Source organism: Microtus pennsylvanicus, chromosome 5, assembly GCF_037038515.1.
Source record: "Microtus pennsylvanicus isolate mMicPen1 chromosome 5, mMicPen1.hap1, whole genome shotgun sequence".
NCBI classification, from domain to species: Eukaryota; Metazoa; Chordata; class Mammalia; order Rodentia; family Cricetidae; genus Microtus; species Microtus pennsylvanicus.
In genome coordinates, this window is record NC_134583.1 from 48,003,171 (window position 1) to 48,027,788 (window position 24,618).

The 24,618-nt window shown below is 41.2% G+C and overlaps 1 protein-coding gene and 1 pseudogene across 1 annotated transcript; one reads left to right on the plus strand and one right to left on the minus strand.

The window, feature by feature from the left end:
- Positions 1-259: 259 nt before the first annotated feature.
- On the plus strand, positions 260-23,430 carry Nlrp14 (NLR family pyrin domain containing 14). Its single transcript, XM_075974785.1, has 10 exons — positions 260-335; positions 715-2,308; positions 4,000-4,173; positions 7,302-7,466; positions 10,612-10,782; positions 12,066-12,236; positions 13,588-13,758; positions 16,660-16,830; positions 22,256-22,426; positions 23,298-23,430. The coding sequence occupies exons 1-10, from the start codon at positions 260-262 to the stop codon at positions 23,428-23,430; spliced, it is 2,997 nt and encodes a 998-aa protein (XP_075830900.1).
- On the minus strand, positions 6,274-6,592 carry LOC142850882 (large ribosomal subunit protein eL42-like; annotated as a pseudogene).
- Positions 23,431-24,618: the final 1,188 nt, after the last annotated feature.

The following is a 24,618-nucleotide window of genomic DNA, read 5'->3' on the forward strand; positions in this document are numbered from 1 at the left end:
ATCTCCTTTGAACTTTGCTTACACCCCCTTCGAAGTCAGAACAAGCAAGGGAGCTTTGAGCCTGATGATAGAGCAGAGAGAGGGCAAGAGGTCCACCCCGGAGTTTGTATCAAATTTTCTCCTCGGCTATGCTGTGGCAGCTTGAAATTCATAGCTCTAGTTTTACTAAATCCCGATTGTAATAGAATCACAACACAGAAAAATTTAGCCCCCATTCATAAAGCTCATCTTGGAACCTGTTGCAGGGACAACAAAGACCATGAAGTCGGAGGATGCCGAGGTGATGGAAGACCAAATTTCTCAAGAGAAAATGCTGTCTGAGGACAAAGACTTTGGTCAGTTTAGCATTAAGATGTCATTAAGGACCATTATTTAGTTGGGCAGTTTACTTCCAATGCACCACTGTTCTGTCACTCAAAGTCAATAAAACTGTATGATCAAAGTGAAAATCAAAACCATGTTGACTTTGGGATATCAAGAAAACAATATTCAGAAATGCCTAGTCAAAAGTTAGCCTAGGGAGCTGGAGAGATTGCTAAGTAATTAAGAACACTTGCTGCTCTTCCAGAAGATCTGGGTTCAGTTCCTAATACCTATATGGCTGAAAGAAAAAGGGAAGGTGGACAGAGAAAAGAGGAAGGGTGGGAGTGAGAATCTTAACACTGAAATTAAAGATAATTCAATGTGTGTATGGTTCTTTTCTAAATGACTTAGGTGATGGAACAGACTACAGAACTGTAATAAAGGAAAAATTTTGTGTTGCATGGGATAAGAACTCTTTGACTGGAGAATCTGCAACTTTATATCAGGGAATTATTCAGAAAGACCAAAAGCTGTTAAAGAATATATTTGATACGGATATCAACACTTCTAAGATGCGACAAACAGTCCTCCTTTATGGGGATGCTGGAGTTGGGAAGACAACATTGTTGAGAAGGGCAATGTTAGAATGGGCAGATGGGAATCTCTTCGAGAAGTTTGCCTATGTTTTTTATCTCAGTGGGAGAGAAATTAGTCAAGCAAAGGAGAAAAGCTTTGCTCAGTTAATATCCAAGAACTGGCCTAGGTCTGAAGTCCCCATTGAACAGATCCTGTCCGAGTCCAGAAATCTCCTTTTTCTGATCGATAGTTTTGATGAGCTGGACTTCTCATTTGAAGAGCCAGAGTTTGCACTATGTAATGATTGGACCCAGGAGCACCCAGTGTCCTTTCTTATTAGTAGTTTGCTGAGGAAAGTGATGCTTCCTGAATCATTCTTGTTAGTAACAGCGAGATCCACAGCAAGGAAGAAACTTATGCCCTTGTTACATAAACCTCATTGCGTAGAGCTGCCGGGACTGTCTGAGAATGCAAGGATGGACTACATTCAGCATTTCTTTCTGAATGATAAGAAATGGGCTAAGGGTGTGATCTATTCAATAAGGAAGAATCCACGACTTTTCAACATGTGCCGTGTCTGTCAGATGTGCTGGGTGGTCTGTACTTGTCTGAAGCAGCAAGTGGAGAAAGGTGGCGATATTGCAGTGACCTGCCAAACCACCACAGCTATGTTCACATGCTATGTCTGCAGCTTATTTTCACGGACAGATGGGAGCTCTGTTACTCTGCCCAACGAAACCCTACTGAGGAGCCTGTGCCAGGCAGCTGCTGAAGGTATCTGGACTATGAAGCATATACTCTACAAGAAAAATCTCAGAAAGCATGAGTTGACCAGAAATGACATCTCCGTCTTCTTGGATGCGAAGGTTCTTCATGAGGACACAGAGTATGAAAACTGCTATACGTTTGCTCACCTCCATGTTCAGGAGTTTTTTGGAGCTTTGTTCTACTTGTTAAGAGAGAATCCAGAAAAAAAAGATTATCCCCTCAAACCTTTTGAAAGCCTGTATCTATTACTTGAAAGCAACCATTCTGAGGACCCTCATTTGGAACAGATGAAATGCTTTTTGTTCGGTCTACTGAATAAAGAGCAAGTACGCCAACTGGAGGAAACGTTCAACTTTACAATATCCATGGACGTAAGAGGGGACTTACTTATGTGTCTGGAAGCAATAGAAAAAGATGACTCCTATCCATCCCAAATGAGACTTCTAGATTTGTTTCACTGTCTGTACGAGACTCAAGATAATGACTTCATAACTCAGGCACTGAGCTCTTTCCAAAAGATTGCTGTGCAGGTTGAAGAAGAAAGCCAGTTGCTTATATATTCATTCTGCTTTAAGCACTGCTACTCTCTACAAACTGTTAAACTAACTATAAAGGCAGAGTTAAGAGATATATTGGACATAGACCCCACAGATGAAACTTGGTAAGTGTTCAGTTTACTAGTCATGAAGTAGGTCTTACAGAAGGAAACATTGTTCAACTAAGGTAAAGTAACTATTTTTAGAAAATTCATCTGGAAGTCTTGATGAGGCTAATATACATAGGTCACCTATCTGTCCTGTATCCCCCTAATCTCTGCAACTCTATATGATTTTACTCTATCCCTTTCATCAAGTTGGCTCTTCTGATTCTCCCCATTTAAACCTGTGAGAAGATATGAACTGTGGAATTTCTATATTTAACTAAAATTAAGGGCTATTTTGTGTCATACAGCTATATAGTGAACAGGATGCTTAATGTATTACCCAGTTTAATCCTTGATGCCAAGAGAATTATGAACTCTTACATAGATACTACTTATGAGGTTACAATTCAAAAATTTCCAAAACCGAGATATATGTGTTTATCTAGAAAATAAATACATAATTACTGATTCAAATATACATTGAGCAATAACTATTATGCAGTGACTATTGCTCACATAGGTGCCGATCATTCAATACAGCATGTATCTGTTCTTCCACTGGTCCTACAGGGTAAATGCTATCTTTTTCAATTTGACTAATGAAAAAGCTGAGCTATACGAAATCATAGGCATAACTGAGGTCACCATCAGATTTTAAGTCTTTGAGTTTCAACTTTTCTGTTGGAAAAACTGTTCCATTAGCATAATTGGAAAAGCATCCCTCTGTTAAGAGAACACATTTTATTCCTTTTTCTCAGTATAGCTCATCATTTAAGATGTTTGCAAATCGGAAGCTCAAGTCATAGTCTGCCACTCTGCAGCATCATTCATTACATTGTCCTTCACCAAAGTTGGGACTTAAAATCTCACCAGCTTAAAGCATGCTAGATAATACCATGAAGTGACATTCCAACCTCGTTCATTTCAACTATATTTCAATACAGAGGGGTGGGTAGATAGTTTAGCATTAATTCATTTCAATAGCTAAACTCAGGTTTTAAAAAAAAGAACTTTACAGAGTGGACATGCATGTGTAATCACAGTGCTGGAGGAGGCAGAGTCAAGCAGATCCTTGGAACTCACTAGCCAGTCAGGATATTCTATTTGGCAATTTCCAGGTCACTGAGAAAGCTTGTCTGAGACACAAAGCTTGCCCCCTGAGAAACAACACCTGAGGTTGCCCTCTGACCTCCGCAAGAGTGCATACACCTGGAGGAAAACAGACACACAAGGTTGGATGTGGCTGATCACACCTTTAATCTCAGCACTGCAGAGACAGAGGAAGATCTATTGATTTGTGGTCAGGGGAGACTATGTGGCAAGTTTGAGACTAGCCAGGGACATATAGGGAAGCCCTCTTTCAAAATTAAAGGTAAAGCAACAATAAAAAACCCAAAACAAAAACAACATACAGATATGTGGATGAGACTTTTTTATTCTGAGGTTCTCCCTCCAAAGTGAAGTATCTGTAGAATATGTAGTATTATATTATGTAATATATATGTTGTATATATTATATACATATATATATGGAGGAAATGGATGAGATTTTAGGGGAAGGAGGCTTGGGTAAATAAAGTCTTGGGATAGTCAAGAGTCGAGGTCCTGATGGACTATTCATAACAAAGATGGAACTAAAGTGCTTTCATAGCATATGCTTATCCAATAGCAGCGAAAGTGGCTGGTCTTTCCTTTTTCCAATTACACAGCCTCAAGGATACTGTTGCTCGAATCACTCACTACTGGCAAGATCTGTTTTCTGTGCTGCATACAAATGAATCCCTGAGAGAAATGGATCTGTATAAAAGCATCCTTGATGAAGCATTGATGAAGATTATAAATGAAGAATTAAGTCACCCAAAGTGCAAACTACAAAAACTACAGTAAGTCTTAGATGAGGAATTGTTATGTGTGTGTGTGTCTGTGTGTGTTTTGTTTTGAGACAGGGTTTCCTCTGTGTAGCCCTGGCAGTCCTGGACCTTGCTCTATAGACTAGGCTGGCCTTGAACTCAGAAATCTGTCTTCCTCTGAGTGCTGAGATCGAAGACATGGGTCAATGTCTCCTGGCACAGGGGAAATTTTTTTTTTTTTGGTTTTTTCGAGACAAGGTTTCTCTGTGGTTTTGGAGCCTGTCCTGGAACTAGCTCTTGTAGACCAGCGGTCTCGAATTCACAGGGATCCGCCTGCCTCTGCCTCCCGAGTGCTGGGATTACAGGCGTGCGCCACCACCACCCGGCCCCACAGGGGAAATTTTAAGGGAGTATTCCCATTGGTTTTCTTTTGCCCTACCTTCTACCCTTGTTATGGAAAATCAGTAGTAAATAGAAATAGTTATATGACACATATACTTTTTGGTCAATGAAGGATGATAGTGGTCACTCTGTTTCCCAGTGACCCAGACCAATGTTAGTATGTGTAAAGACAGTCTTTCATGTTTTCACAAGGCCCAAACCACAAAATGATATAAAATCTTCCTTCATTAAATAATGTGTGGCTGTACATAAAATCATTGTGCAAAACATTCTAAGAGCATGAATAATGGAGATGCCTAAAGATATGGGATCATGACTTCTTTGTTCTGGGAAAGATGGCAATGGTTGCAGAAGCTGTTGGCATGTGGTTCTGAGACTGCATTAGAAATTTTCTGGATGAAGAATGTCAGAGAACTAAGACCTTAAATTTAGCTCACAAAAATACTTACAAAGGTATTACACAGAACTTATTTTATATTGATTTTTCTTTTGACTGGTTTATATTTGATAAGATCAATTTTATTAAATATGACAAATAAGTTTAATGACAATCATAAACATCTTTAGAGCCAACACTCAGAAGAGCATTGAGATGAAAATGCTCCATCTACACCTTCCTATTCAGTCATCCCATGTCACTAGTGTGAGGCAACCATCTTCTACTCTAGCTAGCTGTGTTTCATTATAGAAACCATTTAACTCACATAGGATGTGGCTGTGTCTGTTTTCAATAGAATGCTGTCAAACTTTATCTTTGTGTATTTGACTAGTTTGTTTTCATTGCTGATAGGCATTGTCATTGCATTGTGTGACTATATTGCAATTTTTAGCTCATTTTGTCTTTGTTAATGAGAAAAACCTGTTTTTTCTCAATATTTAGTTATTGGAAATGAAGCTGTTATGAATATTGTTTAGCTGTTTGTGAATTTTTTACATCTTTGGTTAAAATGTGAGTTGGCTAGTCCATAGATGTATCTGTTAAGATCATGCCGGTTTTGCAACACAGTTATGCCCACAATATATGAATATTTCACCTGCTCCTTACCTGTGCCCATGTTTACTCTGGTCAGTTCTAAAATCTTAATTTGGTTCCAGATTACCTCCATTTAAAATACGCATGATTACACATCTCTTGCTGTTGGCTCTCCTGGGGAATGGAACTGTCTGTATACTCCTCTGTATTTAGCGCCTATAATGTGCGTAATGTCTATTTTGTGGTTAGTCATGTATACCACACCAAACAAATAGGACATCCTTGTTCCTAGTATTGCCAAATAGATGTCATCTTGGAGACTAGCCTCCAGTCCTGTCAAGTATTTCTCCTTAGAATCTCATGGCTGGGAGCTCTGACCTCAAATTTCAAGCATTATCTAAACCTACAGATAGATGAGGAGAGGCCACTGGTTCTGTGAGATCTTTTCACTCATCCCTAAGCATCTCCCTCACATTGTCTTCCCCATATGTCACCAGTGGAAATATTTGTTATTACAAATGCTACCTTTTGGCTAATGGCTTCTATTAAAACAAGAGTCCCAAGGGATGATGCCATGGTGACTGTTCTCAGTCTTGGGCTCCTTAGTGGTAAGTCCCTTTCTTTTGAAAAAATTGCTTCCAATTTATATTTACATAGTAACTTAGAGGGATGGTTAGCTTTGTAAATGGATAAAAGTATTTTCTTTTTCTTTTTTGAGTGAAAGCTCATGATTTTATTGTCTTCATAACAAGATCAGCTTAGAACTGGATCACTTGGCCCTTTCTCTTCTTATCACCTCCCAGTTCAAAATGCTTGCATCTCTTAATAGCCAGCATCCTCTTAGATCTGCAGTTGAGCTCCACACATTCCAGTCTCAGCACAATCTTCTTTGTAGTTTTTGCCTTTTTGCAGAAAATAGGCTTAGTCTGCCCACCATAGCCACTCTGTTTCCAGTCATAACGCCTCTTTCCCTGGGCATACAAAGAATCTTTGCCCTTCTTGTACTGGGCCACTTTGGGGTTGGTGCTTGCCACATTTCTTGCAGAATGTCCGGCGGGTCTTAAGAACGTTCACCATGTTGGCAGGTACGATATCGGCACTGGATAAAAGTATTTTCTTGTGGGTGCTTAGTTGGGGATAGAAGAAATGGAGGAAGAAAGAATGCTGGGTAATGAGCTGAGGAGGGGCGTGCTTTCCAGGGGCCTTAGTAGTTATGGTGCAGCATAGATAGATGAATTCAGAGTCAGAAGGGACATTGCAGGGGAATCAAGTACATCAAACACAAATGCGAATAGAAGAAAATAAGGAAAAATTGGGAGGTGACCTTTGTATTTCCTCTACACTCGCTGATGCCCACAGCATACCAGCAGGTCTGCAACAGTGTATGTTGCTAATGATACACATCTGATAGTTGATCCTAATTGCTCATCTGCTTTTGATTATGGAAAAGATTTAAGCATTGTAAGTTCATGTTGTCATTGAAGTATTTGGAGAGACCCTGGTAATTGTGATGGTCTTCCTAAATCTTCAGAGGCTTCTCTCTACCTTTCCTGGTATTATCATCTTCACTTCCTGTAATGTCAAATAGTTGAGAATGTCAGTAGTCAGATTACAAATTCAAACTCACTTGAGTTTCTCAGTACTTCTCTGGAACTCTTTTGGCGCCTTACATGTAGTATGAGAAACCCAGCATCAGATAAAAGATGAGAATAATGATTGGAAGGGGATGATGACACTGTGTGTGGAGCTGACTGTATAAACACTCTTGTATGTATTTCTGCTGAAGGTTTGGATCGGTCTGCTTCCTGAATAGCTGTCAGGATTTTAGTTTTTTGTCTGCCTGCCATACCCTGACACATCTCGACCTGAAACATACTGACTTAGAAGACAATGGGTTAAGGAGCTTATGCACAGGCTTGAAATGCCAACAGTGTAAATTACGGGTGCTGAGGTAAGTTTGAGCTTTCAATATAACTTTTGTCTGCCCAATAGACAAAAGGTGAAGTCTGGGCTTGGTGTTCATAGAGATGTTTAGTTAATGGAAGCCTACTTTTTCTAGTTCGTTTTTTTTTTTTCACAAGACTGCTCACTCCTCTCATTCCCCATGAAACACCTTTCATTGTATATAATTCTATGTCTTTATCTCCCAGATGAAGGGCGGGAACAGACAGTTCTAGGATATATTGTACTTTTGACTAATGGTAGTAAGAAACCATGCTTGTTAGAGAAAGCTCTATTTGATTATTGATAATGAATTCTTACTATCTTCAAGTGTGACTCAGAACCAGGCCTAGAAGACTGAGAAAGAACAGTGTGGCCTCTGTCAACCGTCAAAGTGTGCACTGTCATGTACTGTTGCTCTTGTTGGTGGCCTTCGGTTGCTCTTCAGGAACAGAAGCACCTTAGCCATCAGCCCTGGTCTGCACATTGGGTGACAGCTTTTAAGAAAACTCTTTATTTTTCTAGTCAAATCGGTTTCACATGCACATAAAACCAGAAAAATAGTTTATCTTAAATGTTTTTAAAATCTCCGGACAATTTGTGAGTCAAGCCTGAACTTTAATGCACAAAGGGACACGGTAAGTTGCTTTCTCACAAATAAGACTTATAATCGAGGAACTGGAGAAGTGGCAAAGCGTGGAGTAGGACCTTTTTAAAATAGGAAGGTGAATTTTGTGACTACTGGGGAGTTTTTGAAAGTCTTAGCCAGGTTTTAAAATATGAAATTCACTTGATAATAGTACATCTTGGGAGTTGATGGGCAATTCTTGAACATGGGTTATGTACAGTTGTGAGTGGGTCAGGTTGAGATAGAAACTTAGTCAACAGGCAAGTAGATTTAGGATTAAACCTGTATTATCTGGGAGTCAAGTGAGATATATGCCACTGGTTCTTGTGTCTAAAAAGAAAATGTCAATAGCAAAAAATTTGCAATATTATTTGGTAGGCAAGATGTTCTTAAAGTATTGACTGTGGTGGTGGCGCACGCCTTTAATCCCAGCACTTGGGAGGCAGAGTCAGGTGGATCTCTGTGAGTTCGAGACCAGCCTGGTCTACAAGAGCTAGTTCCAGGACAGGCTCCAAAACCACAGAGAAACCCTGTCTTGAAAAACCAAAAAAAAAAAAAAAAAGTATTGACCGTAGATCTAAAACAAAAGCTTTGGCACTGGAAATAGCAGGACTTGATAAGATCCCTTTTCTGTTGATATTTGGATAATGTCTTTTACCGATGATGCTCGATATAGAACTCGCTAGCAAGCTTTCAAGTGGGAAACTTTGTGACATGACTTAGTAGGTCCAGAAGTGACTGTTTGTCACAAGTTTTCAAAGTTTGCGACAATATAATACTGTATTATGGAAGTGTGGTTTTTCTCCAAATGCAGATGGTCACAGGGTATTATAATCAATAGTATTGTAGGCCTCCTCGAAATAGTTCCTCTATCTTGGTACCCAATCTCCTATTTGCTTTATATCTCATTAGATTTGGACATATGAATGTCCCTTAGTCCAGTTTTTGCTTTTTATATATTTTTATTATTGCATTTTGATATTTTCTGACTTGATATGAGTCATGAAACTGTTGAAAAACAATAGTTCCCAGTCTTTTCTGCTAACTACAGTCCTTATTGCAAGAATTTTGCAAATATACAGATAAAATATTTTAGAATAGCTTAAATTGTAGAGACATTTCAGATCTTGGATCTGGACATACTGAAAATTATCAGTAATTTGCATGGAAATGCTTCACTATAAATATATTTCAAGAGGAGAAAGGCCTATTCTCCTTCTCTTGGTAGGTGTTTTATTTGTATATTTCCTAATAGGTTTGCTCCTAAAATGTTCAGAGAAAGTCTAGTATAGAGGTGCACACCTTTAAATCCCAGCAGTGGCAGGTGGATCTGAGTGTCGGGGTCATCCTTGCCAACATAGAGAGTTCCAGGCCAACCAAGACTACCTTAAGTCCCTTGCTTCTTCTTCCTTCTCTCTCCCTTGCTTCCCTCTTGTCCTCCTCCTTTTTCCCTCCCCCTACTTCCTGGCCACCACATTAGGCCTCTGCCCACCGGTTCCCTGCCATGATGGACTGAATCTTCTGAAACCACGAACAAGATAAATCTTCCCTCCACTTAGTTGTTTGTTGGTTGTTTTGTCACCATGACGGCAGGTAGGATGACACAGAGCTGCTCCCCTGTCTCCTGACCCAAACTCTGACTTTTGATGAAGGAACCCAGTGGCTCAGTGAAAAGGTACTACTCTTAAAGGCTGGGAATGTAGACCCTGCTTAAACAAACAACAAAATAAAGGGCATCCCTGGAATGTCTTACATACACCTGTCTTACATACACCTGGGCACACAGCCATGTCATCTCTGCATAGGCCTCTGTGCAGGTATTTAGAAGGACTCCATGTGCACTTTCTTTTTCATAAACAATTTTATTTCTGATTTGCTTCTTATTCTCTATTTTATAATGCAGTGGTAGGGTTAAAACCTATGACTTTGTGCATGCTAGGCAAGCACTCTGTCACCGGAGCAATATCCCTGTTTTCATTAAAAATTAGATCCTTTTCTAACTCTGGAGGTTCACTGAGATGTATGGACCTTGGTTCTGACTAACATCACTGGTGATGTTTCTTTTTATTTACAAGTTCTTTACAATAAAGTTTTTAATATTAAAATAAAGCAAAATTAGGTCCTTTAGAAAACGTGGGTTGCTGCATGAATAAAAACCCATGGGAGACACAGCTCTGGCCCCTGATTTGTGGTTCACCCTTGCTTCACAAAACAGTGTACAACACCAACACAGCGGGTGGAGAAAACTCCTCTCCTCTTGATGGAAAAAAATACCATTTAAGGATTTAAAACTGCTTTCATTCATATTTTTAAGGCCCTGGAGGATGGGAAAGATGGTTCTCTCCAGTCCCGCTTGTCATTCTATCAGGGCCATGTGCTTTAGCTATTCAATATTTTGTTTTATGTAGGGAAGCTAGATTTTCAGTCAAGATCTCCAAAAGTGGAAGGCTGCCACCCTCTATTTGAGTGAACAGAGGTTGTAATTCTCTGAAATGAGTAGTTTCCCTGGGGCTGTGTTGCTTTCCAGGTTGGAAGCCTGTGATGTGAATGTGAACCGATGTCAACAACTGTCGGAGGCTCTGGAAAGGAACAGCAGCCTGGTATTTCTCAACCTGTCCACCAACAATCTGACAAATTATGGAGTGAAGTCGCTCTGCAAATTTTTTGGAAATCCCAACTGTTGCCTAGAGAGACTGTCGTGAGTCACTTTGTTTATAACTTATGAACTAGATAGAAATATTTATGGGGTAACATTAGCTGGCATGTTTATCAATCCTGAATGATCTTCGGAGCTCTTCCCATACTCTTCTCTGATTTTTTTTTTTTTTTTTTTGGTTTTTCGAGACAGGGTTTCTCTGTGGTTTTGGAGCCTGTTCTGGAACTAGCTCTTGTAGACCAGGCTGGTCTCGAACTCACAGAGATCTGCCTGCCTCTGCCTCCCGAGTGCTGGGATTAAAGGCGTGCGCCACCACTGCCCGGCCCTCTTCTCTGATTTCTTCTTTGGTCCTGGGAGTAAAACCAGAACCTTGAACATGGTAAGCATGCAATACCACTAAGCTATATGACCACATGTCCCCTTCTTCCATGTTTCTGTCTCTGCCTGTGCTCCTCCCTCTCTTCCCCTCCCCCCTTTTCCCTCTCATGTACATGCCCTGCGTGCGGGCGTGTCCGTCCTGTGTGCGTGCGTGCGTGCCGTGCGTGCATGCCCTGCGTGCGGGCGTGCCCAGCGCGTCTGCGTGCCCTGCGTGCGGGCGTGCCCTGCGCCTGTCTCTGCTTTTGTTTCTGTGTGTTGCTGTATTTATGTCTCCCTCTCCACTCATCCCTCTTCTCTTCCCCCTCCTCTCTCTCCACCTTCCTCTCTTTGTGTCTATGTGTTATATTAAAAGGCATTTTCAGTACTTGTCCTTGCACAGGTACTATGTATAAATTCATGTGTGTGTGTGTGCGCGCGGAGGCCAACCCTGATGGTACCCAAGAGGTCAACTCTGGGTATCGTTCCTCAGGAGTAATCCACCTTATTTTTTTGAGACAATCTTTAATTGGCCTGGATCTCACCAAATAGGCTAAGCTGGCTGACCAGCACAGGTCCCAGAGATCTACCTGTCTTTACCCTCCTAGAATTGGGTTTATAACCACATTCTGCCATACTCAGCTTTTTATATGGTTCTGGTGATCAAAATGGTGATTCTCATGCTTGTGTGGCGAGGACTTACCAACTGAGCTATTTCCTTAGCCCAACTTTTTTATGCTTAGCTTGGGTTTTTAAATATTTTCAAACTATTTTTTATGTTCTTCTAGCCTTCTCCAGTTTTGTGTCATTCTCTCCTATATCTAGATACAGCACAATTCACAATTTAAATATCTGTCAAGGTTGATTCTATAGGAAAAGTGACTGATATAAGTATCAGGTAATTTTCTCATTAAACATGGCAAGATGGTTGGAAACTGAATGGTTCCTCTCTCATCTGTTTTCTCCTTCAGCTTAGCAAGTTGTGGCTTCACAAAAGATGTTTGTGGCATTCTTTCCTTTGCTCTCACCGAAAGCAGGAGGCTGACACATTTGTGCTTGGCAGACAACCTCTTGGGAGATGAAGGGATAGAACTTCTCGGCGATGCCTTGAAACATCCACAGTGTACTCTCCAGAGCCTTGTGTGAGTGTCTAGCCCCTTCCCAACACAGCATAGTTTAGAATGGATGTATATACATATGTTTGCATATGCATATACATATACACTATCATAATAAAAGTTTTAAAAACAAAACTTTTAAATCACTTGAGCATGGTTTGTAGATATTTAGGGCTTTTCGTATCCTAGGAATTGCTTCTTCAAAGACTCCAGCTTCCTCTGGATGTTTTCTATTATAAATGTTATGTTTGCTGCCAGATGGTGGTGGCACACACCTTTTAATCCCAGCATTCGGGAGGCAGAAGCAGGGGACTCTGAGCTCAAGGGCAGCCTTGTCTACAGAGCAAGTTCCAGGACTGGCTCCATAGGTATTGAGAAACTCCGTCTCAAAAAACAAAAACAAAAAAAGTCATATCTGATTATTATCATGAATACTTATTTTTATATACTAGAAATAATTTTCCTAGTTTGTTGCTCTATTTCTAACTTTATGGTAATTTACAGATTATTATATTTTAAAAATTGTTTTTAAGATACGGTCTTGTGTCTCTTGGGCTAGTGTTGAACTTGCCATGTAATCTAGGCTAGTCTTGAATTTAGCAATACTGCTTCAGCCTCCCAAATGCTGGGATTATAGGCATGTACTACATTAACCCAGCCCAGATGTGTAAATTTTTTTGAAAGTCATTCTGCCTCATGAATCCTAAATTTTTTAGTCATATTTTGGAAAGGTAATTTTGTTGTCTAATAATTTTATTATTAACATTTATATGTGAAATTATTCCAAATTTTTCTGAATTTAACATTTACATATTAACCTTTTTGAAACTAATCTTAAGAGTTATCATTATTTCCCTCCATTTATAAGGCATGTTATACCCAAATTATTAATGGTACAATGTCTTTTTTACTGAAAAAAATATCCCTAGTAAATGTAAAGAAAGAACACTTAGCTTATTTCTGTGGCATGATTCTCTATTCCATGTCTTTTCTTCAGCAAGAGTACTGTATGCACTTTTAGGAAAACAAAGAGATCACCATTTGATTTATAGTGTGTAAAGCTGAGCCAGGTGCAATCCTAGAACCAGGGAGATTGAGCAGGAGAATTACTGAGTTTCAAACCTGGCAGGCCCTCCAGTGAGAAGTAGGCCAGTCTGTGCTGCAGAGTTGAGACCTTGTTTCAGAAAAGTGGAAACAGACACTGGGATTGGCTCTGAAGAACACGAGTCCAGTTGTAAGGGTTTGGTGTAGACTAAGTGACTCGCATGGGACAGGCTGGGAGTAAGAGGTCGGATCTGAGGATTGGGGAGCAGATGAGACCAGCACTGGACGGAAGAGATGACTCCATCTTAACTCATTCTGTGCTTCCCTGTAGGTTGCGGTGTTGCTTTTTCACTCCGGTTGGTAGTGAGTTCCTCTCCACTGCTCTGCTGATCAACAGGAGTTTGGTACATCTGGACCTGGGAGGAAACAGGCTTGAGGACAGTGGAATAAAGCTTCTGTGTCACGTCCTTCAGCAGCCAACTTGTACTCTTGAAGAGCTGGAGTAGGTTTTCTGGGACTCTCTTGTTGGGTACTTTGAACTAGGAATGGTTTTGTAGGGCAGGGGAGAGGAGGGCAGGGGAGAGATGAAAGGAAGAACTGAGATGAGAGATGAGTGTCAGAGAAAGGATAGATCTGATTTTTTTCCCATTCTGTTGGAGATGAGCTAAAGACACCTGTTTGTTTGAATGCAAAACTGAAACCCACAGTTACTATGGTCCCCATGATGTAAAGGTCCAGAGGCATCAGACTAAACAGGAGATGTTTTAGTTTGGATTATGCCCTAGTAGGTCTGTCTTTTATCGGCTATGTCCACAAAGCTGAAATTTCTCTTTCAGGTTTGTTTTTCAAGAGGTATTTGCTTTTTTAAATTATTGTTTTATTGTATTATATGTATATGAATGTTTTGCCTGCATGAATGAAGATGTACCATGTGCATGCCTGGTGCCCACAAAAGCCAGTAAAAGGTTCTAGATCCCTGGAACAGGAGACAAAGACAGTTGTGAAATGCCATTGCAGGTACTGGTAATTGAAGTCAGGTCCTCTGGAAGAGCAGTCTGTGCTCTTAACCACTGAGCCATCTCTCCCAGCCCTCAGGTTTATATTTAAACTAATTTTTCTATTAGGTCGGTATTCAAAGAAACTGGAGGATGGTTTTTTTTAAGTTTTTTTAGATTATAATTTGTTTTTTTTCTTAATCCTACAATAGGCTTTTTATAAAAAAGTTATTTATGTTTCCATACAAAGTAATGTGGTTCTTCTCCAGATGGATGTGTCATTATATTCTGTTTTCATGCCCCAAATTGACCTCCCCAGTGCCCTACCCTAAATATTTAGATGCCAAAATCTTGGTCATTAGCCAGAGGTGCTCTGAGGAAGTGATAGAAAGAAACATTACCTAGGTGGAGCCTGGTTAGAAGAGGCAGGTTACTGGGAGGGCAGTCCTTTCCTTCTGAACTTTCTGTGCCTTTCCTGTTTCTTATGGTAATATTCTTTGTACAATAGCATAACTCTTAGTGCACCACCACCTCAATTAAATGTTTTCCTTGATAAGAGTAGCCCTGGTCATGTTTCTTGACAGCACTAGAAACCACGTGAGGATATCATAGGCTGAAGAAAAGGAAAAGCAAGTGAAGAAACTACAACAGCTCTGAAATAGTAGGGGTGGGTACATGGGTACATGTATACCAGTTTTTGTTTTTTTTTTTCATTTTGTTTTGGAGACAGGGTTTCTGTGTCACACCTCTGGCTTTCCTGGAACTTGCTCTGTAGACCAGGCTGGCTTCAAAACTCAAGAGTTCCCTCTGCCTCCCAGGTGCTGGGATGCGCAGCACCATCATCCAGCTCCATGTATACTTTTTTGATATAGGCTCTCACTAACTTAAGGCTGCCCCCTTGCACTCCCTCTGTAGTTCTGGTGAGCCTTGATCTCATGATCCTTCTAAGTACTGGAAACCAGAGACCTGTGTGTGGCCTGTGAGGGAAGGCTTGTGAATGTGCGGAAGACATGGAAGAAATATCTTTCTGTAGCTTTTTTGTTTGTTCTTTAATGTTATGTTTTCGTGTGCCTTGGTATTTTGCCTGCATGTATGTGTATCCATGTGCAGATGTTGGATCCCCTGGAACTGGAGTTACAGGCAGTTGTGAGCTACCATGTGGCTGCTGGAATTGAACCTGGGTCCTCTGGAAAAACAGCCAGTGCTCTTAAGCATTGAGTCATCTCTCCAGCCCCATTTAATGTTTATTTAATGTAACATTTTTATTCTTTGAAAGTTTTAAACATTTATAGATTTTCATTATATCCAATACCATTCCCAAATACCCCAACAATTTTCCTCCCAATATCAAGTTGCCTTTTTAATAAATATTATTTTAGAACACACTGAATCTAATTGCTACTGCTCCTATGCAAAGGTTTGGGGTCATTTTTTGGAACATAGGCAACTACCAGCACCTATACTCCCAAAGAAAAGACTCCTCTTCCTAGAACTAAACACAGAGGTGGGGCCTGGAGAGTCCCTCTTCCATCCATTTTGGTCTTGGGCAGGTATCACACACAGCTGCTGTGAGCTGAGTACAACAGTCATATCATAGCCAAAAGACAAAATTTTAATAATTTTAGTGTGTGCAGCAGCACAAGTTGAACCTAGGGCTTTTACAGTTGACCTATTAATCCCAAGACCTCCAAGCCTATTTCCCAAACATAAAAAAATAAAGTTATACAGACTGAAAAGTTTCTTGGAAAGTTTATATTCATGTTTTAAAGAATTATTAATGCCTGAAGAGATCTCAGATATTAACATTGATCACTCTGACAGAGGACCAGTTTGAGCCCAGCACTTCATTGGGGGTTCACAACTGTCTGTATTCCAGTACCTGGAGGATCCGTCAGTTTTCTGGATTCCCTGAATACTGGGAGTGCATATAGTGCACATGCATACAGGCAGAACTGCCAGACCACAGGGGAACTTTTTCAAAATGGAAAAAAGAAACCACTAATGTATTCTAAACTTAGAAAGCATTGTTTAGGGGAGATAACTCTTCACACACTAGTTTCTTTTGCTCATCAAGAAATTCCTTCTGGGGCAGATGGTAGTTACTCACGCCTTTAGTCCCAGCACCTGAGGCAGAGGCAGGGAAGATCTCTCTGAATTTGAGGCTAGCCTGGTGTACAAAGCAAGTTCCAAGACAGACAGAAATAAATAGTGAAATAAAAAACAAAAACAAATAGGAAAACAACAACAAAATTCCTTCTGTTTTCTCCTGGTGATTAAGCCATCCCATCTCAGGTGTGTCCTGGTTGCATTCTACATAAAAGAGGTTAACTGTCTGGGCAACTCTGGAAGAACTTAGTTCAGTCTTGCTCATTGATGAGCTCTCTCGTCCTCTAATGTATTTTCTGTAGGTTGACGGGCTGTGTTCTCACAAGTGAGAGTTGTCTGGATCTGGCTTCTGTTCTTGTAAACAGCCCAAACCTGTGGAGCCTAGACCTCGGGAACAACAACTTAATGGATGCTGGCCTGCATATTCTGTGTGATGCTTTAAAAAATCCAAACTGCCAAATTCAGAGGCTAGGGTAAGTTCGGTTTTCCATTATAAAAACACAGTCTGGTTGGTGGTTGGTGAAGATAAAGGTAATTTTCTATGTGGGGAATGGAGATCTAATGATGCTCGAAGACAAGATAGTCTCAGAAATAAGGACCTGAATTCAGATTAACGGGCTTGTATTGTGTATGCCCTTTGCTAGAGAATCTTCATTTCACCCGTTTCTTCTTAGTACCTCAGATAGGTAAATAGTAAATAATATCTCCATGTTCTGACATTGTTCAGATATTCCAATTGTTCTTGATTATTTTTCTATATTAAATTGAAGATTTTGTTTCTGTAGGATGCCAACTTCTCAAGGAGCTTGTAATCTCTCATCCTTTCTATATGCTTGTGTTCTTTTAGTCCTAGGTTGTTCAATATTTTACTTTTGAGATTTGCTAGTTCAGCTTCACCTCTTTGATCTCTGAGATTATACTTTATGGTCAGGAAACCAAAATGTCAAATAACTAAAACACAAATTATGAACCATTAAAATCTAGAGTTGGAGGGCTAGTGAGTTGGCTCATTATATAAAGGCACTTGCTGCCAAGGACCAGAGTTCAGTTCTCAGAACTCACAGAACCCAAGATGTAGGAGAGAAATCATTCCTGAATGTTTTCCTCTGACCCCCACACATGGTCTTAGCGCTGTGGTATACACACACCTCCACCCATGCACACATATACAATAAATACATGTATAAAATATGATTAGCAGTAGAATCCAGCCTACTGTTTTTCTATACAGATCCTCTTTTAAAGAGATGGCTCAGCAGTTAAGAGCATTGCCTGCTCTTCCAAAGGTCCTGAGTTCAATTCCCAGCAACCACATGGTGGCTCACAACCATCTGAAATGAGATCTGATGCCCTCTTCTGACTGCAGACCCACAGACAGAATATTGTATACATAATAAATAAATAAATATTTTTTTTTTAAAAAAAGGATAAAGCAGAATTTAATGACTTTTTTTCTTTCCTCTCTGTCAGGGATAGCTTGTCCATCAGTCATGATTTCGCTGGTGGATGGATCTGTGGCTGCGTTTTCTATCTTCCTCCATTAGCTTGTGTGTGATCTCCTGCCTCATTAGTGCACTCTGATGAAGACAACTTTGCCACTGTGGCACCCACTAGGACGAGTCTTCCCATGTTTTTTTCAAGACCATTTTGGCTCTTCTTTTTATATTAGAACCAAATCCTTTTATTTTATGAACTAAAATCAACTTGGCTGAAATTTCTTTTACATACCTTGTATAATTTATTTTGCTAAAATGCATTTCAATATCTCTGCTTATAAAACATTAGGTTCTAATTTCTTATACAGTCATTCAATTTTGTTTAAATTACACTAATTTCATAAAATTAGTTAAAAATATTTATCCCTTTTGTTTCTTAAAACATTTTGTAAGGCTGTATTTATTCCTTGAATTTAATAAAAATTTCTGGTGAAACTAATTTTATATTTAGGATATTGTAATTCCAGATATAAATTTTAAAATTTGTTTGGGTTTTCAGTAGGGAGTTCTTTTTGATATATTTTATCCATTTTATTTAAATTATGTAACTTAATGGCAACTTTTAGATATTTATCTACCAAAATTCTAACTCTATATTGATCTATTTTTTTCTTAATACTGGCAATCTGATCTTTGTATCTTTTTTTTTTCAAAGAATGTAACACTGATAATCATTTTAATTTAAATATTAAGATTTATTGTTTTATCATTTTTCAAAATTCTTTTTTTCCAGTTTTTTGAGACAGGGTTTCTCTGTAGCTTTGAAGCTAGTTTTTGTAGACCAGGCTGGCCTCGAAAGAGATCCACCTGCCTCTGTCTCCTGAGTGCTGGGATTGTGCCACCACTGCTTGACTTATTCTTCAAAATTTTAGTGGGGTGCTGATCATACAGTTTGCTTTTCTTTCCTATCACAGATATATAAGCTACAGTTTTCCCTCAAATTACTGCAATAGCTTCATCCTGCACAATTATTTTATAGACAGTATGAGGTTTTTTGCTTTGAGACAGGATCTCCCTTTTCTTGGCTGGCCTAAAACTCATTATGACCCACCTTCCACTGCTTCCCTAGTGTTGTGATTATAGGAGTGCGCCACAAAGCCTGATGAATCATAGAGAGCTCTGTTTCAGTGCTCTGTCTTAAGGTGTACTTGTTGTGATGCCTGTACCTTGTGTTATAATTAATGTGACTTTCTCTTTTCCATATTCCACTTTGCTTTTAGTTTAATCATACTTTTTTTTCATGTAAGCAGCAACTTCAAAACAGTTTATATGCTCAGCCACCTATGTGAGCTTGAAATTTTATGACTGGGTAAATGGAGATGAAAGTGAAATTCAAATTAGTTGATTTGGGAGAATATTGTTTGCAGAAGGTTATGTTCAAGTTATTTTGTCAGTTCCTACATTATTATTGGCTTGAGCATGGACTCTTGATCAGGTGGTTGGATTTAATTATGTATCTTTTCTGACCTGGAGGCAAGGCAGTGAGTTTGAAATGTATGATAAATAATTATGACTATTTTTACAAAAGGTGTAATTTCTCTTTGTCTCTGTCTCTGTCTGTCTCTGTCATCTCTGTCTTATCTCTCTGTCTCTCTGTCTGTCTATCTGTGTGTCTGTCTGTGTCTGTCTCTCTCTGTCTGTGTGTCTGTCATGTGTGTGTGTGTCTGTCATGTGTGTGTGTGTCTGTCATGTGTGTGTGTGTGTCTGTCATGTGTGTGTGTGTCTGTCGTGTGTGTGTGTCTGTCATGTGTGTGTGTGCCTGCCTGTCGTCTGTGCCTGCCTGCCTGCCTGTGCCTGCCTGCCTGCCTGTGCCTGCCTGCCTGCCTGTGCCTGCCTGCCTGCCTGTGTCTGTGCCTGCCTGCCTGTGTCTGTGCCTGCCTGCCTGTGTCTGTGCCTGCCTGCCTGTGTCTGTGCCTGCCTGCCTGCCTGTGCCTGCCTGCCTGCCTGCCTGTGCCTGCCTGCCTGCCTGTGCCTGCCTGCCTGCCTGTGCCTGCCTGCCTGCGCCTGCCTGCCTGCCTGTGCCTGCCTGCCTGCCTGTGCCTGCCTGCCTGCCTGTGCCTGCCTGCCTGCCTGTGCCTGCCTGTGTCTGTGCCTGCCTGTGTCTGTGCCTGCCTGTGTCTGTGCCTGCCTGTGTCTGTGCCTGCCTGTGTCTGTGCCTGCCTGTGTCTGTGCCTGCCTGTGTCTGTGCCTGCCTGCCTGTGCCTGCCTGTGTCTGTGCCTGCCTGTGTCTGTGCCTGCCTGTGTCTGTGCCTGCCTGTGTCTGTGCCTGCCTGTGTCTGTGCCTGCCTGCCTGTGTCTGTGCCTGCCTGCCTGTGTCTGTGCCTGCCTGCCTGTGTCTGTGCCTGCCTGCCTGTGTCTGTGCCTGCCTGCCTGTGTCTGTGCCTGCCTGCCTGTGTCTGTGCCTGCCTGCCTGTGTCTGTGCCTGCCTGCCTGTGTCTGTGCCTGCCTGCCTGTGTCTGCCTGCCTGTGTCTGTGCCTGCCTGCCTGTGTCTGTGCCTGCCTGCCTGTGTCTGTGCCTGCCTGCCTGTGTCTGTGCCTGCCTGCCTGTGTCTGTGCCTGCCTGCCTGTGTCTGCCTGCCTGCCTGTGTCTGCCTGCCTGCCTGTGTCTGCCTGCCTGCCTGTGTCTGCCTGCCTGCCTGTGCCTGCCTGCCTGCCTGTGCCTGCCTGCCTGCCTGTGCCTGCCTGCCTGCCTGTGCCTGCCTGCCTGCCTGTGCCTGCCTGCCTGCCTGTGCCTGCCTGCCTGCCTGTGCCTGCCTGCCTGCCTGTGCCTGCCTGCCTGTGCCTGCCTGCCTGTGCCTGCCTGCCTGCCTGTCTGTCTGTGGTCTGTCTGTCGTCGTCTGTCTGTGGTCTCTGTCTCTGTCTGTCTCTGTCTGTCTCTGTCTGTCTCTGTCTGTCTCTGTCTGTGGTCTGTCTGTGGTCTGTCTGTGGTCTGTCTGTCTCTCTGACTCTCTGTCTCTCTGTCTCTCTGTCTCTGTGTGCATGTGTTGCATGTGCTTGGAGTCCAAAGGAGGACTTCAAGTGTTCTCTGTATCACCCTCTACCTTATTTTCCAGAGATAGTCTGTTAGAGAAAGTCTTTCATTGAAGCTGGAGCTAGGCTAGCAACTAGCAACTAGCCCCAGATAGCCTCCTGTCTCTGCTCTTTACCTGGAGTTACATGCCTTGCTTTTTTATGTGAGTTCTGAGGATTAAAAATGGGATCCCCATGTTTGTATAACAAGAATTATTACCCACCATCCTGGTTGGTGGTGTTTTCATTTATATATTGTGTCAACTTGGCACAGGCTGAAAAAGGAACCTCAGTTGAGAAAATGGTCTCCATCAGATAGGCTTTGTAGCCAAGTGTGTTGGGCATTTTCATATGTAAATATGTATATATATATATAATTTAATTTATATATAATTTATTTTTATTTATGTGCCTTGATGTTGCCTGCATGTTTGCCTGCATGTGAGGATGCTGAATCCCCTGGAACTGGAGTTAGACAGTTGTGAGCTGCCATATGGGTGCTGGGAATTGAACCCCCGAGTCCTCTGGAAGATCAGCGAGTGCTCTTAAGCACTGAATCTTATTTTCTTAATGATCCATGTGGGAGGGCCTAACCTATTGTGGGTAGTACCATCCCTGGGCTAGTGACCCTGGTTTGTAGGTAAGCAGCATTCCCCCACAGCTTCTGCTTCACTCAGTCGCTGTTCTAATTCTGGCCTTGAGGCCCTGCCCTGACTTCCTTCAGTAGAGTGTGTAAGTTTAAGAGGAAGAATCTCTTTCCTCTTCAAATTAATTTCTTCCCCATGGTGTTTTATGAGAGCAATAGGAACCCTGATTAAGACACCCACTGAACTACTTCGCTAGCCTTGGATGTGTATTCACATAAGCAACACTGTGCTTGAAGTTTTATTATTTCTTTTTTTTTTAAGCACTCAGTACTAAGTTTCTAAAATCTGCTTCCGTTGATATATTTTAGTTTATCCTTAGATCAAGATTTCAACCTCTTGGGGTTGTTGAGATAGCTCAGTGAGTAAAGGGACTTAACCAATTGTGCAGCTGGAATTTGATGATCCCTGCAACCCCTCAGAAAGCTTCCATAAAGATGTTCTCTGACCTCGCAATGTACTATGGCACATGTGCCCACACGCACACACACACACACACACACAATTAAATTCAGTTATTTTATATTATGTTTGCATAATTTCAAGTACTTGTAATTATGAATTGTAATTCATGTTAGAATGGGTATCTAATCTCTAATTATGTAAGTTCCTGTAGTCCTTGAATTTACTCTAGCTATATTCATGTGTCTTTTTTAAATTTCTAAAATTATCTTTCAAAGTTCACAAGTCTCTTAAGTGTCCTATGCCACAAAATAAATTCATTTTCCCTCTTGTCTCTCTTCCTATAGATTGGAAAACTGCGGCTTAACCTCCGCTTGCTGTCATGATCTCTTAAGTCTTTTTTGTACCAACCAAAGTTTGGTACAAATGAACTTAATGAAGAACGCCCTCGGTTATGACACAATTAAAAATTTATGTAAAGTCTTGAGGTGTCCAACATGCAAAATGAAGTTTCTAGCGTAAGTCTTTACTTACTTGTCAGGTGGAAAATGTCATATGTTGAGGGATTTGGTTTACCCATTTGTTAACTGAGGTTTCTGTCCTGCCCCGTTCCCACGGTCATTAAGTCCCAAAGAACTTACACAGAGGTCTGCATTGATTATAAACTGATTGGCCTATTATATTAGCTCAGGCTTCCTGTTAACTCTTATAACTTATATTAGCCCATAATTCTTGTTGGTATTAGCCACATGGCTTGGTACCTTTTTCGGTGAGGCAGTCACATCTTGCTTGCTCTGTGTCTGGCTTCCTCTCTGTCTGGGTGGGTAATGACTGCAGACTGAAACTTTCCTCTTCCCAGAATTCTTGTTTTCCTGCCTCTCCTTCCTGCCGGGCTACTAGCCAATCAGCATTTATTTAAAATACTCCCATTCTTTCATTTATGCCCTCAGAATCAACCTGTTAAATTTTGGTAGCTTGATCTGGAACTGGACTAGTTGAGTTTGAATTCTGGCCCTGCCACTGTTCAACTTGGGGTATTCCCTAATGTATCTGTAAAGAAGTCTCATCTGTAAAATGCGTCAATTGAGAAAATTTGCCACAGGGTTATTAGGAGGCTCTGTTAGGCTTCGGGCTGACACAATGCTCAGTCTAACAAACAGGAATGTGTTCCCTATTCTCCCTAGGAGAAGGCTCTCAGGCGCCCTTGTTAACTGTCATTTTCCTCTCCTATATGACACTGCACTCTGCTCATCCCCTTCCACATCTCATTCCCACTCCCCATCAATGTTAAATTCCCAACCTGAGCAAAGAAGGTTTTTGTTGTATGTTTGTTTTCTTTTCTCTCCTGAAGTTCTAGAAGGTAAAAAAGATGTTCATTTATTTTCTCAGGTTGGACAAAAGGGAAATTGACAGGAAGAAAATCAAGAAGTTTTTGAACGATGTAAAAATTAACAATCCAGAATTGGTGATTAGGCCACACTGTTCTGCTACAGAAAGTGGGTGCTGGTGGCAGTATTTCTGAAGAAATTGATGTGCCTTTAAAAATTTAAAAAAAAAACCCCAAACACATAACTTCAAATGGTATGGTCTTTAACATGTAAGAAATACAGTTTATCCAGAGATCTGAATTGCATTTCTAATAGGGATAAGTTACACACTGCTCTGTAAAATGTTTGCTGTCTTTCACACAGGGGTCAAGAAAATAAAGCAAAAGCCACAAAATGCTATAAGTGTCAAATGTTTTTTATTTGCTGTAGAGCTTAAAATCTTTGGAAGAAGTACAGAAATAAACTTGATGACCGGACTTGTTTTAGGATTACCTTTGCTGAGATGAAACACCACAAACAAAAGCTACTTGGGGAGGAAAGGGTTTATAATGACTCGCCAAAAGCCATGAAGGCAGAAACCCACACAGGGCAGGAACCTGGAGGCATGGAGGCCATGGAGGGGTGGGTGCTGCTTCCTGATGTGACTCAACATGGCTCGCTTACCCTGCTTTCTTATAGAACCCAGGACCACCAGCCCAGATATGGCACCACCCACAAAGCACTGGGCTTCCCCCCATCAATCACTAATTAAGAAAAGGCCCAACAGCTTTGCTTACAGCCAGATCTTAATGGAGGCATTTTTTTCAACTGAGGTTTCCTCCTCTCAGAGGTGGTGGGGGTAGGGGAGGACTTGACATAAAACTATACAGCACAGCACCAGAGAAGACTCACAACCTTCATTCCCTTCACACTGCCACAGACCTGGCTTAGTTCATAACTGTGCTCCAGCTTGTCCCACTAGGATGCCGTCCACATGTGTACTGAGTACTGCTCTGTCAAAGTCACGTGTCTATCTTTAAAGGTAGATCTCTAAATTCCATGCTAGACTCAAATGAAAAAGAATATTGAGCTGAGGCTCTATAGGAATGAGCATTTTAAGTAACTTTACTCCCAGCTCTTGGGAGGCAGAGACAAGTGGATCGCTATGAGTTCCAGGCAAGCCTGGTCTTAGAGTAAGTTCAGGACAGCCAGGGCTGTTAGAGAAACTCGGCCTCAGAAGAAATAGTACATGCGACCCTGTCTAACTTACATGACATGGCAGATGATAATTCAGGAAAGGTCTCTTTGGTGTTGAGGAAGCTCTGGAGGCCACTTGGCAAGGATGACTGGAAACTGAGAGTCCTGCAAAATGTCTGTCTACAAAGTGAAGCCGTCTAAACTCC

Excerpts from the sequence above, each read along its gene's own strand:
- Nlrp14 (XM_075974785.1), top strand. The coding sequence starts at position 260 with ATGAAGTCGGAGGATGCCGAGGTGATGGAAGACCAAATTTCTCAAGAG. Across the intron at positions 336-714 it reads GTCTGAGGACAAAGACTTTG|GTGATGGAACAGACTACAGA; the intron begins GTCAGTTTAGCA and ends TAAATGACTTAG. Across the intron at positions 10,783-12,065 it reads TGTTGCCTAGAGAGACTGTC|CTTAGCAAGTTGTGGCTTCA; the intron begins GTGAGTCACTTT and ends TTTCTCCTTCAG.